The sequence below is a fragment of the Cydia fagiglandana genome, chromosome 7 (assembly GCF_963556715.1).
Source record: "Cydia fagiglandana chromosome 7, ilCydFagi1.1, whole genome shotgun sequence".
Classification (NCBI taxonomy): Eukaryota; Metazoa; Arthropoda; class Insecta; order Lepidoptera; family Tortricidae; genus Cydia; species Cydia fagiglandana.
Window position 1 is genome coordinate 7,736,552 of NC_085938.1, and position 16,209 is coordinate 7,752,760.

General features: G+C 38.9%; 1 protein-coding gene across 1 annotated transcript; it reads left to right on the top strand.

Moving 5' to 3' along the window:
* The first annotated feature begins 2,450 nt into the window (after window positions 1-2,450).
* Window positions 2,451-14,286, top strand: LOC134665805 (methionine aminopeptidase 2). Its single transcript, XM_063522793.1, has 8 exons — window positions 2,451-2,668; window positions 3,492-3,686; window positions 4,525-4,685; window positions 5,112-5,286; window positions 5,710-5,918; window positions 6,494-6,584; window positions 10,427-10,601; window positions 11,589-14,286. Exons 1-8 carry the CDS (start codon window positions 2,530-2,532, stop codon window positions 11,839-11,841), a joined length of 1,398 nt encoding a protein of 465 aa, XP_063378863.1. The 5' UTR covers window positions 2,451-2,529; the 3' UTR covers window positions 11,842-14,286.
* The last annotated feature ends 1,923 nt before the right edge of the window (window positions 14,287-16,209 follow it).

Sequence of the window (16,209 nt, forward strand, 5' to 3'; positions counted from 1 at the left end):
GGGTTTCAAAGTTTAAATCCATTACAAATGCTTTGAAAATTCTCAGAAAGGCATAATAGCCGATTACAAAAAAAAAGTAATTGCAACGTTCTTGGAAATTCAACCCCTAAGGGGGCTAAAAGGGGATGAAAGTTCGTCTTCAGGTGCAAATTTTATTTGAAGCTAGGAACTTGAAACTTTGTAAAAAGGTATTATATTAAAATACAAGAAAACTAATTTCAGCGTTTTTGTAAATTCATCCCTATGGTGGTGAAAACGGGGTTGAAAGTTTGTATGGATATCATGCATTTTTTCGAGCGCGGGATTTGAATCTTTGTATTTGGGGATATTATTATAAGACAATAAAAGTGATTTCAGCGATTTGTAAAATTCATCCCCTAACAGGGTTAAAATGGGGTTCAAAGTTTGAATCCATTACAAATGCTTTGAAACTTCTTAGAAAGACATAATAGCCGATTACAAAAAAAAGTAATTGCAACGTTTTTGGAAATTCAATCCCTAAGGGGGCTAAACAGGGGATGAAAATTCGTCTTGGGGTGTAAATTTAATTTTAAGCTAGGAACTTTAACTTTTTGGAAAAAAAGGTAATAAATTAAAAGACATGAAAACTAATTCAAGCATTTTTGAAAATCATCCCCCAAGGTGGTGAGAAAGGGGTTGAACTTGAATCTTTGTATAAGGGCATAGGCACCTATTATGAGAATACAAGAAAAGTAATTTCAGCAACCAACATCAAAATCCACTTGACTTAAACTTTCTAAAAAAGAAAAGTACTTAATTTCAACATTGCTTGGATATGAAAATTATAGGTAAAAAAAAAACTAAAGAAGTAAAATGTTGAAGATAAGATTCCACGCGGACGAAGTCGCGGGCAACAGCTAGTCAAATATAAATGACGCTGACTGACGCAATTATAAACGCATACATGCGTGTGCGACGACTGCTTTTTAGGGTTCCGTACCCAAAGGGTAAAAACGGGACCCTATTACTAAGACTTCGCTGTCCGTCCGTCCGTCCGTCCGTCCGTCCGTCCGTCTGTCACCAGGCTGTATCTCACGAATCGTGATAGCTAATAGACAGTTGAAATTTTCACAGATGATGTATTTCTGTTGCCGCTACAACAACAAATACTAAAACCAGAATAAAATAAAGATTTAAATGGGGCTCCCATACAACAAACGTGATTTTTGACCAAAGTTAAGCAACGTCGGGAGGGGTCAGTACTTGGATGGGTGACCGTTTTTTTTTACGTACGGCGACCACCTTACACACTAATGTATCCATTTGTGTCATTCAAACGCTTTTTTAACGCGCGTTGTAAAAGCGTTGCATTGCTACTTATGGGGGCTATAAGTAGCATATGATTGGTCGAATTTATTTGTTGCCCACCATAATCCATATAATATTTACGGTGGGGAAGAAAAAAAATTTGAGACTGTGACTAGGACAAACAATAATAGCGCTTTCGCTGCTACTCCTACTGAAAGACACAAAAGGCCCCTGTACACACTGGGCCAACGTGTGCCAGTCTGGGGGACACATTTACGCAAGTGATATTGCTACCTCACTCTATCCGCATGGATACGTCCCTTGGGCTGGCCAGCGCTGGCCCAGGGGCCTTAAAACTTTCCCATTCGGTAATTTCCCCCCACCAAACCCCCACAAACGGAATGATCAAATCGACCGATTTGATCAAAAATGAAATTGGCGTCAATCTCCAATTTAAGATTTATGGTGATATTAGAGTCGTCTAAATTGAAAAAATGCACCAGAACGAAAATACTGTGCTATAACCGCGAAAATCGAATTGCGCAAATTGCGGGCATTTTTCTCTGTCACTCTAATTAAGCCTTCATTGGAGTAAAAGAGAAAGATCCCCGCAATTTGCAAATTTCGGTTTTCGCGGTAGCCTTTCTGGCGTCACAAATTGGTATTCTTGCGTCCGCACCTCATTTTATCGGAAATATCGGTAATTGTCGGCGGTTGAATTCGGTGAGCCAAATTGGCATTTGCGTCTGCACGTCCTGATTCAATCGGGCAATTTAATCAGATTGTTGAAAAACCAACCAACCGCCGGTAATGACCGATATTACCGATAACACGAGGTGCGGACTCAAGAATACCAATTCATGAGGCTAGTATTTTTGTTGTAGGTCTTTTTTTCTTTTTAGATAGCTCTAATATCACCATAAATATAAAATTGGTGATTGACGCCAAATTCATTTCCCGTCTGGGTACCACTTTAATTTACAGGGCTCCACAGACCTCTGAACAAATCGCATCGCAACGTCGAACGCTGATTACGCTATTTTCGTTTTATTATCAATAGTTTTCGTTCTCGAAACATTCACAGTAAAAACGTTCTTATTTTGTAGTTCAAAAACCTCCATATTGAATGAATTATAAAACGTACTGGAATGTTTGCAATTTTCTAGCTCAATTAAAACTTGTCGAATGTGACGTAAATGAGATTGACTTTTGCGGGCAGTCGCATGGAATTTATCAGTTATTTTTGTTAAAGTGTTAAACATGGCTTCAATTCAGAAAGAGGAAGATTTGAAAAAAGACGCACACGAAAATGGCCAAGAGGACGAACTAGACGACGTAGAGGAAGATACTAAGGATCCCGCCAAGAAGAAGAAAAAGAAAAAAAAGAAGAAGAAGGCAGGTTAGGTTATAAATATTATCGTATTCGGCTTATAATAGTGTAATAAAAAATGATAAGTACAATGGGAGTACATTTGCTCCAGGTAAATGGGCGTTCATATCTGTATAACCTCTAACACTCCTTGCCATACGATAAATAAGTATAAAATAAAAACAGAGACAAAGGCTTGCCAAGTACGATTCAGTCTAGTTGGATAATTATCAAATCTAATGATTATGCCATAATTTTTATTGAACTAATAATGAAGAATGAATGAATCTATCTGATATTTTTTATGTTGTGAATTAAATAATTCAAGTTATATAAGTAACCTTGTATTCAGAATATAATCATTTATTGCATATCACAAACCAGTTATAAAGGTGGTACATATCATTGGGTTAGTTTAAGACGTTGGGCTAGTATAATTATAGCTTATCGGGACGTCCTGTAAGGACACAGCAACATACCTATAGCACAGAATAAATAATAGTACTAGGTACAGAAGACTCACTCTCTACCAAAACTACGATCAGGACAGATATGGCCGCTAGGTGGCGACAGCGCCACGCGCGGCTTATGGCAAACCCCAAAGTTAGGGTCGAACGGATGTACTTTTAGCTACCTGTAGCAAAGCGACGTAATCGCGATACTTAAAACTATTAGCTTAACAATTTTAAACATTTACAATTTTCATTACATATTATGAGATCATTTTAATCATATTTTTCGTTAAAGTAGTCTTTCACACTATAAAAGCATTTTTTAATTTGTGGTTTCCTAAGTTTTTCAGAGAATTCGGGAGGCGATTATAAATTTTGATGCACATATTTTCCATTACCAGATTCTGAAGTAACTGGTGATAACAATGAAGTCACTAATGCAACTGAAAAAGTTAAATCACTGTCCGTGGAAGATGCCCCACCTGAGGGTGAAGAAAAGAAGAAGAAAAAGAAAAACAAGAGCAAGGGTGGCAAAGGAGCAGCAAAGGAACAGACCAATCCACCCACTATACCTATAGCTGAGTTGTACCCGCAGGGTGAGTCACATTTTTATCTTAATAACAAAACTTCCGTGAGACACATAAAATATATTAAGAATGGGTCGCTTACATATTTTTAGTCGAAAACGCTCAACATATTTCACTCTGTACCGAGGAATATGCTGCAGCAGTCTGCGCCGGTCCATCACTGTCAATGTGTTCTTTCTTTTTTCGTTCTTTATTAAGAATAATATATTTGATAAATATTTTTATCATATTTTTTGATAGGAGGGGTATACATTTATCACAGCGCTACAGGAGCCCTGTAATTTAAATAAGCTAAGCCTATTTCTGTTGCTGCTATAACAACAAATATTAATGACAATAAAATAAATATTTAAGTGGGGCTCCCATACCACAAACATGATTTTTTGCGGTTTTTGCGTAATGATAAGGAACCCTTCGTGCGCGAGTCCGACTCGCACTTGGCCGGTTTTTTCTAATCTGCATTAGATCTGCGGTCCGGCATACAAGGGTTTATTTAACAAGACTAGCATGCAAGGATCAGATACCGGTATATAATTTATGGGAATGAACCCGGTATTTTTTCGTTATTTCATTTCTAATTAGGCAATCTAATAATAAATATAGTTTGTAATTATGTGATGTTATTTATAGTTTTTGTAGTTTTGTAATTTGGGTGTAGTGTTTTAAATTGTAATACTTAAGTGTATTGAATTGTGCTTTATTTGTAATTACTAATGTACACATATATTTGTTAATAAACTTAGATTTAGGATGATAAATTAACTGGATAAATTATCTACATACAATAGATACTAGTAGATAGAGCCAATGGAATAGTAATAATGGAATAACTAATGTTCAAACATAGGCAACTTCCCCGAGGGTCAAATAATGGAGCATGGACACGCTGAAGGCATTGATGACAGGACTGCCAAGGAGCGGTTCTCCAGTGAGGAAAAAAGAGCCTTGGACAGGATGCACCAAGACATATACCAGGAGATCAGACATGCCGCCGAAGCCCACAGACAGGTAACTATCATTTAATCATGTATTTTGCACCACACCAGCTTCTAACCCTTTATTCTTCAATAACTGATGAGAAAGTGGTATTTTATCCTTTATGGCTGGTGGAACTGACTGTAAAGTGATGGTTTTGAGTGATAAATGTTTAATTGTATTAGCCAAGTCCCCACAGAGAATGAATAGCCAGGTCCAGACAGAGCGAGCATACACGCGAGGCAATTCCCACGCACAAAACGGCCAGTGTAAACGTGCCTCCAAAGCGCGAGGCACGTCTACTTTATGCGTCTACACACGCGTATGCTCGCTCGTGTGTGGATTTGATTTCTAATGTTTTACAGTAAGTAATTTCCTCGCGTTGGTGAAACAAATAACTATTAACAATTTCGAGTACAAACTTTTTGACATGCAATGAGGTTTTGTATATTATTCCAGACACGACAGTACATGCGCGACTGGATAAAGCCGGGCATGACAATGATCCAAATATGTGAGGAGCTGGAATCCACGGCCCGGCGTCTCATTGGTGAAGACGGGCTGAAAGCGGGGCTGGCTTTCCCCACAGGCTGCAGTCGCAACCACTGCGCCGCGCATTACACACCCAACACTGGTAAATATAATGTCTAATTTTCTTTAAGGCCATAGTGTTTTAATTCAAAACTTACACTTTCCTTTGGGCTGTAGGCCCTGTATGTGGGAGGTAATATGTTCTACAAGCTGAAAAGTCGCAAAAGGTTTGTATATCCTATTAGTTGAACAAGCAATTTTATTAACATACTATACATACATACACCACCAATGACATGATGGGTGCGTTTATTTTGTACTGGAAGTGGAGTGCTTATTCACAAAGAAAAGACCTGCACACAATGTTCACAAAAGCACACCATTACCATAATTATATCTAATAATAGACGCTAGTGGGCGGGCTTTCAGCTCATCCCGTCTGATATCCCTCTAGTTCTTTAAGTTGACGGCATTGGAACTCATCCAAGGCAGCTCTACATGATTTGAAAACATTTTTTTCCACCAGGTGATACTACAGTGCTTGAATACGACGATGTAGTGAAGATTGACTTCGGCACGCATATCAACGGACGTATCATTGACTGCGCGTTCACTCTGCACTTCAACCCGCGCTATGACCCGCTGGTGAAGGGAGTGCAGGAGGCGACAGAGGCCGGCATCAAGGCATCGGGGGTTGATGTCAGGCTGTGTGATGTGGGCGCTGCAGTGCAAGAGGTATGATACTTTTAAGACCAGTTGCACCAACCACATTTGACAGACTGATTAACGTCAGCCGGCGCGCCCCGGCGCTTTACTATGAAACTTTTCATACATAAAAATTTAGCGAACTCTTTAACGATACGAACAGTTTGGTGCAACCGACCCTTAATGTCCCCTCTGCACTTCAACCAGTGCTACGATCGACTGGTGAAAGGATAAGGCACCTAAACATCCCTTTCCAGAATGCCTTGCCTTTCAAGGATTAGTTGTGAATGACAGCCGAACAATTTAGTTATGTTCACGTATCACTCAGTTCACTTTATTTAGCTGTAAATAGGAATTGATTTCCCTAGTGGCCTTCGCCTACTTCTATTAAGTGCTTAGAAAGGTATCAAATATTGGTTGAGTGAACGTAAATTAATAATACCTATTGAATCTTATTTTATTAGTAAATGGATAAAAATTGCATAAGCGTTCCTGAATTTTTCCTTTCTTTAGCGCTTAGCTTCTCTTAATTGACTTAGCTGCTGATCCTTATTAAAAAGCGCTTATAAGCGATAGTACAGAAATAACCTGTAACCTTTTTACAGGTTATGGAGTCGCATGAAGTGGAATTGGATGGCACTGTATATCAAGTGAAGCCTATCCGCAATCTGAACGGACATTCAATTGGACCATATAGTAAGTGGGGAGAGCGGGGTTAAACGTGCCGATTTTCATAAAATACTAATTTGATCTATGAAAACAGTGTGAATAAGGTATGTGGGTTGCGCTATATTAAATAATGATTATTTGCGTTTCTGAGTCGCTATATTTGTGCATCGTTAAACAGTTTTTTTACCAGATTTTTTTTATGAGATAGGTCGGAACGGAACAACTAACCCCGCTATGGGGCGGGTTGTTCTATGAAAACAGTGTGAATAAGGTATGTGGGTTGCGCTATATTAAATAATGATTATTTGCGTTTCTGAGTCGCGATATTATTTTGTGCATCGTTAAACAGTTTTTTTACCAGAATTTTTTTATGAGATAGGTCGGAACGGAACAACTAACCCCGCTATGGGGCGGGTTGTTCTATGAAAACAGTGTGAATAAGGTATGTGGGTTGCGCTATATTAAATAATGATTATTTGCGTTTCTGAGTCGCGATATTATTTTGTGCATCGTTAAACAGTTTTTTTACCAGAATTTTTTTTATGAGATAGGTCGGAACGGAACAACTAACCCCGCTATGGGGCGGGTTGTTCTATGAAAACAGTGTGAATAAGGTATGTGGGTTGCGCTATATTAAATAATGATTATTTGCGTTTCTGAGTCGCGATATTATTATGTGCATCGTTAAACAGTTTTTTTACCAGAATTTTTTTTATGAGATAGGTCGGAACGGAACAACTAACCCCGCTATGGGGCGGGTTGTTCTATGAAAACAGTGTGAATAAGGTATGTGGGTTGCGCTATATTAAATAATGATTATTTGCGTTTCTGAGTCGCGATATTATTTTGTGCATCGTTAAACAGTTTTTTTACCAGAATTTTTTTTATGAGATAGGTCGGAACGGAACAACTAACCCCGCTATGGGGCGGGTTGTTCTATGAAAACAGTGTGAATAAGGTATGTGGGTTGCGCTATATTAAATAATGATTATTTGCGTTTCTGAGTCGCGATATTATTATGTGCATCGTTAAACAGTTTTTTTACCAGAATTTTTTTTATGAGATAGGTCGGAACGGAACAACTAACCCCGCTATGGGGCGGGTTGTTCTATGAAAACAGTGTGAATAAGGTATGTGGGTTGCGCTATATTAAATAATGATTATTTGCGTTTCTGAGTCGCGATATTATTTTGTGCATCGTTAAACAGTTTTTTTACCAGATTTTTTTTTATGAGATAGGTCGGAACGGAACAACTAACCCCGCTATGGGGCGGGTTGTTCCGTTGCTAAAATTTATAACTTATCCGTCATATATTTAAATCTTAGTTCACACACGCTAAAAGAGTATTTTTCAGTTCGTCGAAATATATGATAATTTGTTGTGTACTATCAACAGATAGTAAAAAAAATCTAAAGCAAAAATGTGATTATCCGTGGGGTTCGTTGTGCCCTCGTTTTTGATTTATTTTCCATAACTACTATTCTACTATAATGGAAGCAACGAAAACGGCTCCTGCAACCGCATAGTGGTCTGACTTTTCGCGACAAATATCATACGAATCGCTCCATGGTTTACTTGCGTTCCTATTCCCATCGGATCAACTTACCTCCGGCACGTTTAACCCCGCTCTCCCCTAATGTAGTTTTTTTTTTCCTTTTGTATCATTAATCATTATACAATTTATTAAGTACTCTTAGTAGGGTCAGTAAGGAACACAAATGTATGGAAGTGCATGCACTTTAGTCTCAGGCGATGCCGCTTGGCACGATTGTTCCTTAGGTCAAACAAAGTTGATCTGGCCTGGTAGCCAGGAGATCGTACCATGCAGACCCCCCAAAAAGGGGGGGGGGGGGAAGAGTAGGCTCCCCAGGTCCAATCTATGCTATATTCCTTCCTAGTCTTAGCAACTAGGGCAAGTTATATATCATTTCCGTATAAATTAGGGACGAGGAATTCATTTCTGAAATAATTATTATGCCTTTCCATACAAAAAAAAATTATTTTTGTACAAAACATGAAAATGTTATGTCATTTTTTGTGACAATTTTGGATGTTACAATCACAGTGTGGCGATTTGCACTAAATAAAAAAATGTACGATGTAGCCCATGTATTCTTTATTCTGGAAAATATCACTTTATAGTAGGCATTCATACATTATTTTGTAATAAAAAAATAATTTATAGCGCGTGGCGGTAACAATTTCCATACAAATGGAACTATGCCCAAAATCAAAGATTAAAAATGTTTACTAAAACACTGAATTTGACATTTTAAAAGTTGAAATATAATGTTTTAATAATTTTTCCATCCGTTTTTGCCCTTTTTTGGTACAAATTTGTTGTTTTTATTTTTCTTCCACACAAACTTTCTCCCCCCCCATTTCCCCCCCTTAAGCGTTGATTTTATAAAATTTTATTTTATTTTAAACTTAAACCTGTCGCATTTAATTGATGTTGAAAATTTCAGCTTTATATCTTCAGGGGTTTAGATTGTATGATGTCTGGAAGTAAGCAGAGTTTTGTTAGATATTATAATGTATGGGATATTATAAAATAAAATGTCTTTAGCTCAAACACATGTAGATCCTAAACTACCGAACATTTTAACCTGAACGTTTGAACATCGATTAATTACAAAAGGAATAAGTTAGTTATAAAAACAAATTTAAAAATATCTACCCCTAAGGGGGGAAATGGGGGGGGGGGAGAAAGTTCGTATGGAGAAAAATAAAAACAACAAATTTGTACCAAAAAAGGGCAAAAACGCATGGAAAAATTATTAAAACATAATATTTAAACTTTTAAAATGTCAAATTCAGTGTTTTAGTAAACATTTTTAATCTTTGACTTTGGGCATAGTTCCATTTGTATGGAAATCGTTACCGCCACGCGCTATAAATTTTTTTTTTTACAAAAAAATGTATGAATGCCTACTATAAAGTGATATTTTCCAGAATAAAGAATACATGGGCTACATGGTCCAATTTTTTATTTAGTGCAAATCGCCACACTGTGATTGTAACATCCAAAATTGTCACAAAAAATGACATAACATTTTCATGTTTTGTACAAAAATCATTTTTTTTGTATGGAAAGGCATAATAATTATTTCAGAAATGAATTCCTCGTCCCTAATTTATTCGGAAATGATATATAACTTGCCCTAGTTGCTAAGACTAGGAAGGAATATAGCATAGATTGGACCTGGGGAGCCGACTCTTTCACCCCCCCCCTTTTTGGGGGGTCTGCATGGTACGATCTCCTGTCTACCGGGCCAGATCAACTTTGTTTGACCTAAGGAACAATCATGCCAAGCGGCATCGCCTGAGACTAAAGTGCATGCTAAATGACCTTACTGACCCTACTACTCTACTGGTTCAGGCGTGGCTCACTCCGCGATTTCGTCGCGTCTCTACAAATACTTGCGGCCCACACCAATTTTGATGTCTAGGAGTAGTCGCCGCGCACCGCTACGGAACAGACGCCTGCTCGCGCTTGCGCCACCTTGCAGTCATATCTGTCGTAATAAACGCGTTTTTTAGAGAGTGAAACTTCTGTACCTATACTGGAAATCGTAATACAAGACCAAAAACTGTAAGACAAAATGCCACTGCAATAATTTGTTTGTAAAATAGTAAATTCCTTTTTAAAATAAACACGATAAGATAATTTATGTATTGGTAATTTTGCTCCTACGATTTAAAAAAGTACTTATATTTACTTATTTTTACATAAATACAAGACGCGGTAGTAAAAAGTGGCAACATCGTCTTACTTTTTTTGGTCTTGAATTACGATTTCCAGTTTACTATTATTTATTTTGCGACTGGTTTTCACAATGATAAACTTAAACCATGATTTCACCAGGGATCCACGCCGGCAAGACGGTGCCGATTGTGAAGGGCGGCGAGACGACCCGCATGGAGGAGAATGAGTTCTACGCGATCGAGACCTTCGGCTCAACGGGCCGCGGTCAGGTGCACGACGACATGGACTGCTCGCACTATATGAAGAACTTCGACCAGCAGTTCGTTCCGCTAAGGTACGGTTACAGTCAATTCTACATTCAAATTTTACTTCAAGATAGACATAATAGGGAGTAGGGTGATGGCAGGTGAACTAAAACGTTAACAGAATGCTGGCCGCTTTCGGATGAAAGAAGCGCCTGGCGTCCGTTGGCTCGTTGGGTGGACGTCATCCGGAAAATTGCGGGTCACTTCTGGATGAGATTAGCTCAGGACCGGGACATGTGGCGTACTAGAGTTAAGAAGAGAGGCATATGCTCAGCAGTGGGCGATAAAGGGCTAATATGATGATGATGATAATAGGAAGCGTGTTTTAACTGTAGGGGGCAGCACAGGAGCCCCATAATTATTGGCGTGAAGTGTAAATGTCAAGTTTAAGCTTCCTACTATGTAACCCACAACATGGAAGAACCTACATTGCACAAGAAACTAGTCATCTTTAGTCTAGTGCATCTTTAAAGGGTTAAAAGTAGATGGCGCTGTTCCTTTGTTATAAAAGCGCAACGCTAAAAAGCCGTCTATAACAGTGACAAGGCACGGCGGCGTCATATAGAAATTAATTCTGTATGTTATTTTCTCGATACGGCATCACATTCATCATTGGCCTTTACGTCTATTGCAGACGATTTATGGTGTAACATACACTACACCGCCTGGGACGGAATTAAGGAAACGCAGGGATGCCCAGCACCTGCATTACCCTCTCGGCTTCACTGTCTTATGCCACAGGAAAGGCGAGCCAATACGTGTGGAGACAGGTCAGCTGCAGGAATCTGCCGCATATTTCAGCCATATTGAATGATTTTCAGGCATTTGTGGCGCATATTTGGCATCACATTACCACAGTGTAAAAAGGAACAGTGGTCCGACGGCCGTTGACGTGTACCGAGCTACTAACAATGTGATAATCTCGTCGAACGTCTGTATAGACAGTGCTGACTGTGACATTGACATTACGTTTGAACTCGTATAGTCGTATACTTCATCAGAACTCTAAATTCCAGGTTACAATCGTCAAAACAACTCCTGAACCTGATCAACAAGAACTTCAGCACCCTCGCGTTCTGTAAGCGCTGGCTGGAGCGCGCGGGCGCGTCGCGCTACGCCATGGCGCTCAAGGACCTGTGCGACAAGGGCGTGGTGGACGCCTACCCGCCGCTCTGCGATATCAAGGGCAGCTACACCGCTCAGTTCGAACACACCATCCTGCTCCGCCCCACCTGCAAGGAGGTCATCTCGCGCGGCGACGATTACTAAGCCCACGTTCAAATGGGGTTGGCAACTGTCAATGGTTTGCATAGATGGCGCCATCGTAGCTTGCCCCTTTCTATAGTTGACTTCTATGAGATTTGGCTTAACCTTTTGGATGCCAATGACCGATATATCCGCACCGCAGGTCAAAAGCCACAGACGGATATATCGGTCACAGGCCACAGAGCAACATAGACAAACGTGCGTATGCATAAAGTTCAATTTCAGTTTTGACACTTCGATGACGTGGCGTCCGCGTGACAGCTTTTGTGTTTGACACGGCGTCGAAAAGGTTAAAGGGCTCGCATTCGGGGCATATAGTTCCACCTCCTAATGCCCAGCCATACAAAAGAAAATCAAAAATTTGCCACAATAATTTGAACCTACAGTGCAGGGAAGTTGATTTTTATTTTTAATTTGATGTTTGAAAGTTGAACGAAACAAAGTAATGCAGGTCTGTTCCAATTTAATATGATTTATATTTCATTCAATTTCACACAATTATAGGGATTGACAGGGCAAGCTATGCTGGCGCAGTCTGCAAAATACTTCGACCGGCCAACCCCATTGATTAGTGTTTAGTGCGTGCTGTTCATACGTCTGCAACTAAACGCGAGAACATGTATGAACTCTCACTGCTCAGTAATCGAAGTTTAAACGGTCCTTAACGCGGGCGGCACCTACGAAAACGTTCTCGTGTCGCTAGTTGGCTGACGAAATTTGAACCTTTCTAGACACAATTACGACGATAATATTTACGATTACTTACGTCTTTGAACAATAATGTTGCGGTTTAATTGAATTTAACGATTCAACTCTAGTTAGCCAAACTAAACTTCTTTAGCGAAAACATAATCATCATCATCCTGGCGTCAATCCTGGCTGTGCCCCCGCGCGGGGCGCGAGGACCCGGGGTCCGCCTTAGCGAAAACATAATATGCCGCCGAATGAACTTTAGTGTTGATTAAATCATATGCAGATGCTCGTTTCGGCGCAATGTTTGTACTATACAGACCATAGCATACTAGCCCCGATGCAAATGATTTCGTCTAGTTCCGCGCAACAATTTTGTTTATTTTAATAAATTTTACACATGAACATATAATGACCCAGTAATGGGAACCATAATAGCAATGTTTAATGTAGTTTATTTTGATCGTATAATAAAATTGCATAAGACTTTTATTGCTGAAAAAAAGGACTTTTCAAAAACGTTGTCCAAATCATATTGTCCTCTCTTACAGCACTGCTGCATGCATGGGCTCGAAACAAAATTGTCAGTACATTGGCAGAGCCCTATTGCTTTCCCTGGTAATAGCCCTTTTCACATATGTTGTAATCCTACCCGTCAAAAAAAATAAAAAACATTATTTTTTTTCTTTCAGTACAAACGGTATTTCTTGTATTTGAATTTAGTTATTGCAGAGTATTACCATATAAAATTAAATTACATTAGTATAAGCATTAAATATTAGTAATTTTTAAACAAAAATTATTTTTGAACAAACGCGAGAACCTCAAAAAATGGGGTCACCTGACGAAAACATATGCATCGGGGCTCGTATATCGCTATGAGCTCCTAACATCATAGTTACGCCAGTAAATTACGAAAACGCTACTGCCGAAGCATCGGTAATCGTTACAAAACAGATGTTAAAAATTGCTCTATTAGCCGGGTCCACACAGAGCGAGCACACGTGCGATGCAATTTCCTCGCGCACAAAACGGCCAGTATAGACGTGCCTCGCGGCGCGCCGCCTCGGCCGAGGCAATTCCCAATTCTGACATTTCTCTTCCTGTCAGAGTCGTCGAAATTATCTGTGCAATACGGGCTGCTCAAGCATGTATACACGAACGCTTTGGCAGTAGTCGTGTTCAAATACTTTTAAACATGCGATCGGATATACATACTTATCTGATGGCGATTGTACCCTGTACCTACCTGCAATAATTCTGACTGTGGCGTTGAGCAAGTCAACTTATGCGTTAATCTGTCCCAATTTTTTCACAAATAATTTACACTGCTGAGCATTGGACTTAGAAGTGGATACTTGAAAAACTTACTATTTTTATGAAGTATCATGTAATAAAAGTGACATGAGACAAAACGAACACAGACAAACATTAAAGTTTATCATTTTATAATTCTCCTTTAAAATAATAAATACATTATGACTTATTAACGTCGTTTTACATATATTGTAGACTAACCCTAGTTTTTATACATTTGTGTTTTGAAAACTGTGTTGATGTTATTTGTTTCTAATATAGCAAGGGTGCAGGCAAACCACGATGAAATCGTGGGTTTTTAAAATGTTCGATTGATTGCATTCGTTTTTAATTGGTGCAATTAAGAACTTTTAACAAGCTTATTTTATTTTAACCAGTCTTGTTAAGGTGCAATACGAAAGTATTAGCAGAAACTTGTCAATAAATCAAGTTATTTGAGAATTGCGTTTTTATTTCCTTTGCCTTATGTTTTTAGAAATCGATAATCAAGTTCCTATGTGTGTAAAGCCTCCTCCACACTCGTGCATGAATCGCGGCGCGAAGCCGCGAACGCAAGTGTGGCGCCGATTTTCGCAGACAGCGAAATCGACTCCACACCCTAGTGAGTATTATATTCTTTGCTCCACACTCGCGTTCGCGGCTTCGCCCGCGATTCACGCGCATAGTCTGGAGGGGGCTTAATGTGTATTACTTTATTTATTACATACTTATGTAATATGGGGATATCCTACAACAAGAAAACATACATATAAATAAAAACACTACATTTCCAAGTTTAATTTCGTATTTTATAAGAAATAAATCACTATAATAATCACTCAGTTTTGCATATGTAAATGGTTACATCATAATTTACGTACGATACATGCTATGTTACATATTACAAAAAAACTCCAACTAACGTGAGGTAAAAATGTATAAAACAGCAATTTATAATATGAATATTACATAATACTACATGCCAATTCACTGCCTACTCCTACAGTCGTAATATTCATAGGTAATTTATAATCCTGACTATTACTGCAATACTGAAATTACCTAATCATGATTGTGCTGTATCATTCTACGGAAAATTGTTATCACAAAACTCAAGCTAGGCCCAAGTAAACGCTAAAAACCATTTACATTAAGACGGAATTCTAGTTTACCTTGAAACTATAGTTGTGTTAATGTGACAGCCGTGGTCAAATAGTTTGCACCTAGGTACAAATAGCAACATTCCTAACAGTACATCAGTTGGACCTTATTACAAAAGGCATAAGGTCCACCGATGTATAGTTAGCAGTGTGGGCGATGGCAGGCGTGGCTCACTCCGCGATTCCGTCGCATTGCTACAGGTAGCTAAAAGTACATCCGTTCCACCCCAATTTTGGGGAAAGCCATAAGCCGCGCGTGGCGCTGTCGCCACCTAGTGGCCATTTGTGCTGATCGTAACAGACGCGTTTTGTTAGAGTGAGTCTTCTGTACCTTGTACTATTATTTATTCTGTGGCGATGGTATACCGACTGGGGTGAACCCCGAAAGTCTAGTAAGGAGCAAAGGGAACAAATCATAGCGGACAGTTAATGTTACAGATGGCGCCAGCATAGCTTGCCCTGTCAATCCCTAGAATTGTTAAATTCTTGTTAATGTATATATTTTTTTATTTAATGGCCTGGTTGCCAGCCCTTTAAGCCATATTTCATAGGACAAAACTAGATAAAGGGGCAAGCCATATTGGCGCCATCTATGCAAACCTACGTCCCTCAACAGAACAGTCACTAAAATGTAAAAACGAGAGAAAAATCACAATATGACAAGGTCAGCGACTGCTGAAGTTGATTATATCGCGGTTCTCATACTCGTAGCCCTATCAGTAGATTAGGTGGGTGCGTACTGCGTATCTAACAAATGTGATGTAACATTTGACACACTTATTTCTAATCGTAATCTCGTCTACACTGGGATACATACATACTTTGAATTATTATACATACTTCATTAGCCAGTGTACGCATTTTTTTAGATATATGACTAGATATTAATCAATTATATAATTTTTAAGTCATAGACGATACAATTGGGCATCGTCTGTTTAATAATAGTCCAATACGGGTTTATTTCAGTTAAATAACACGTAGGTAAGTAGGTAGATAATTTATATTTATGTTTAAGTACGGCCACCGGACGAAGCATGTACAGATTTCTTACATTACCTACACTTAACGAGAGTGTTCTTTATGAATTTGTTTGTTATCGTAAAATGACGTGTATTTCAATTTAATAAAGTTTATAAGTACTTAAAAGTCGCTTTACCTACTATAATTATTTGGAGCCTAACGTGTCCCACTGCTGGGCAAAGGCCTGCCCCCAATTCTCCAC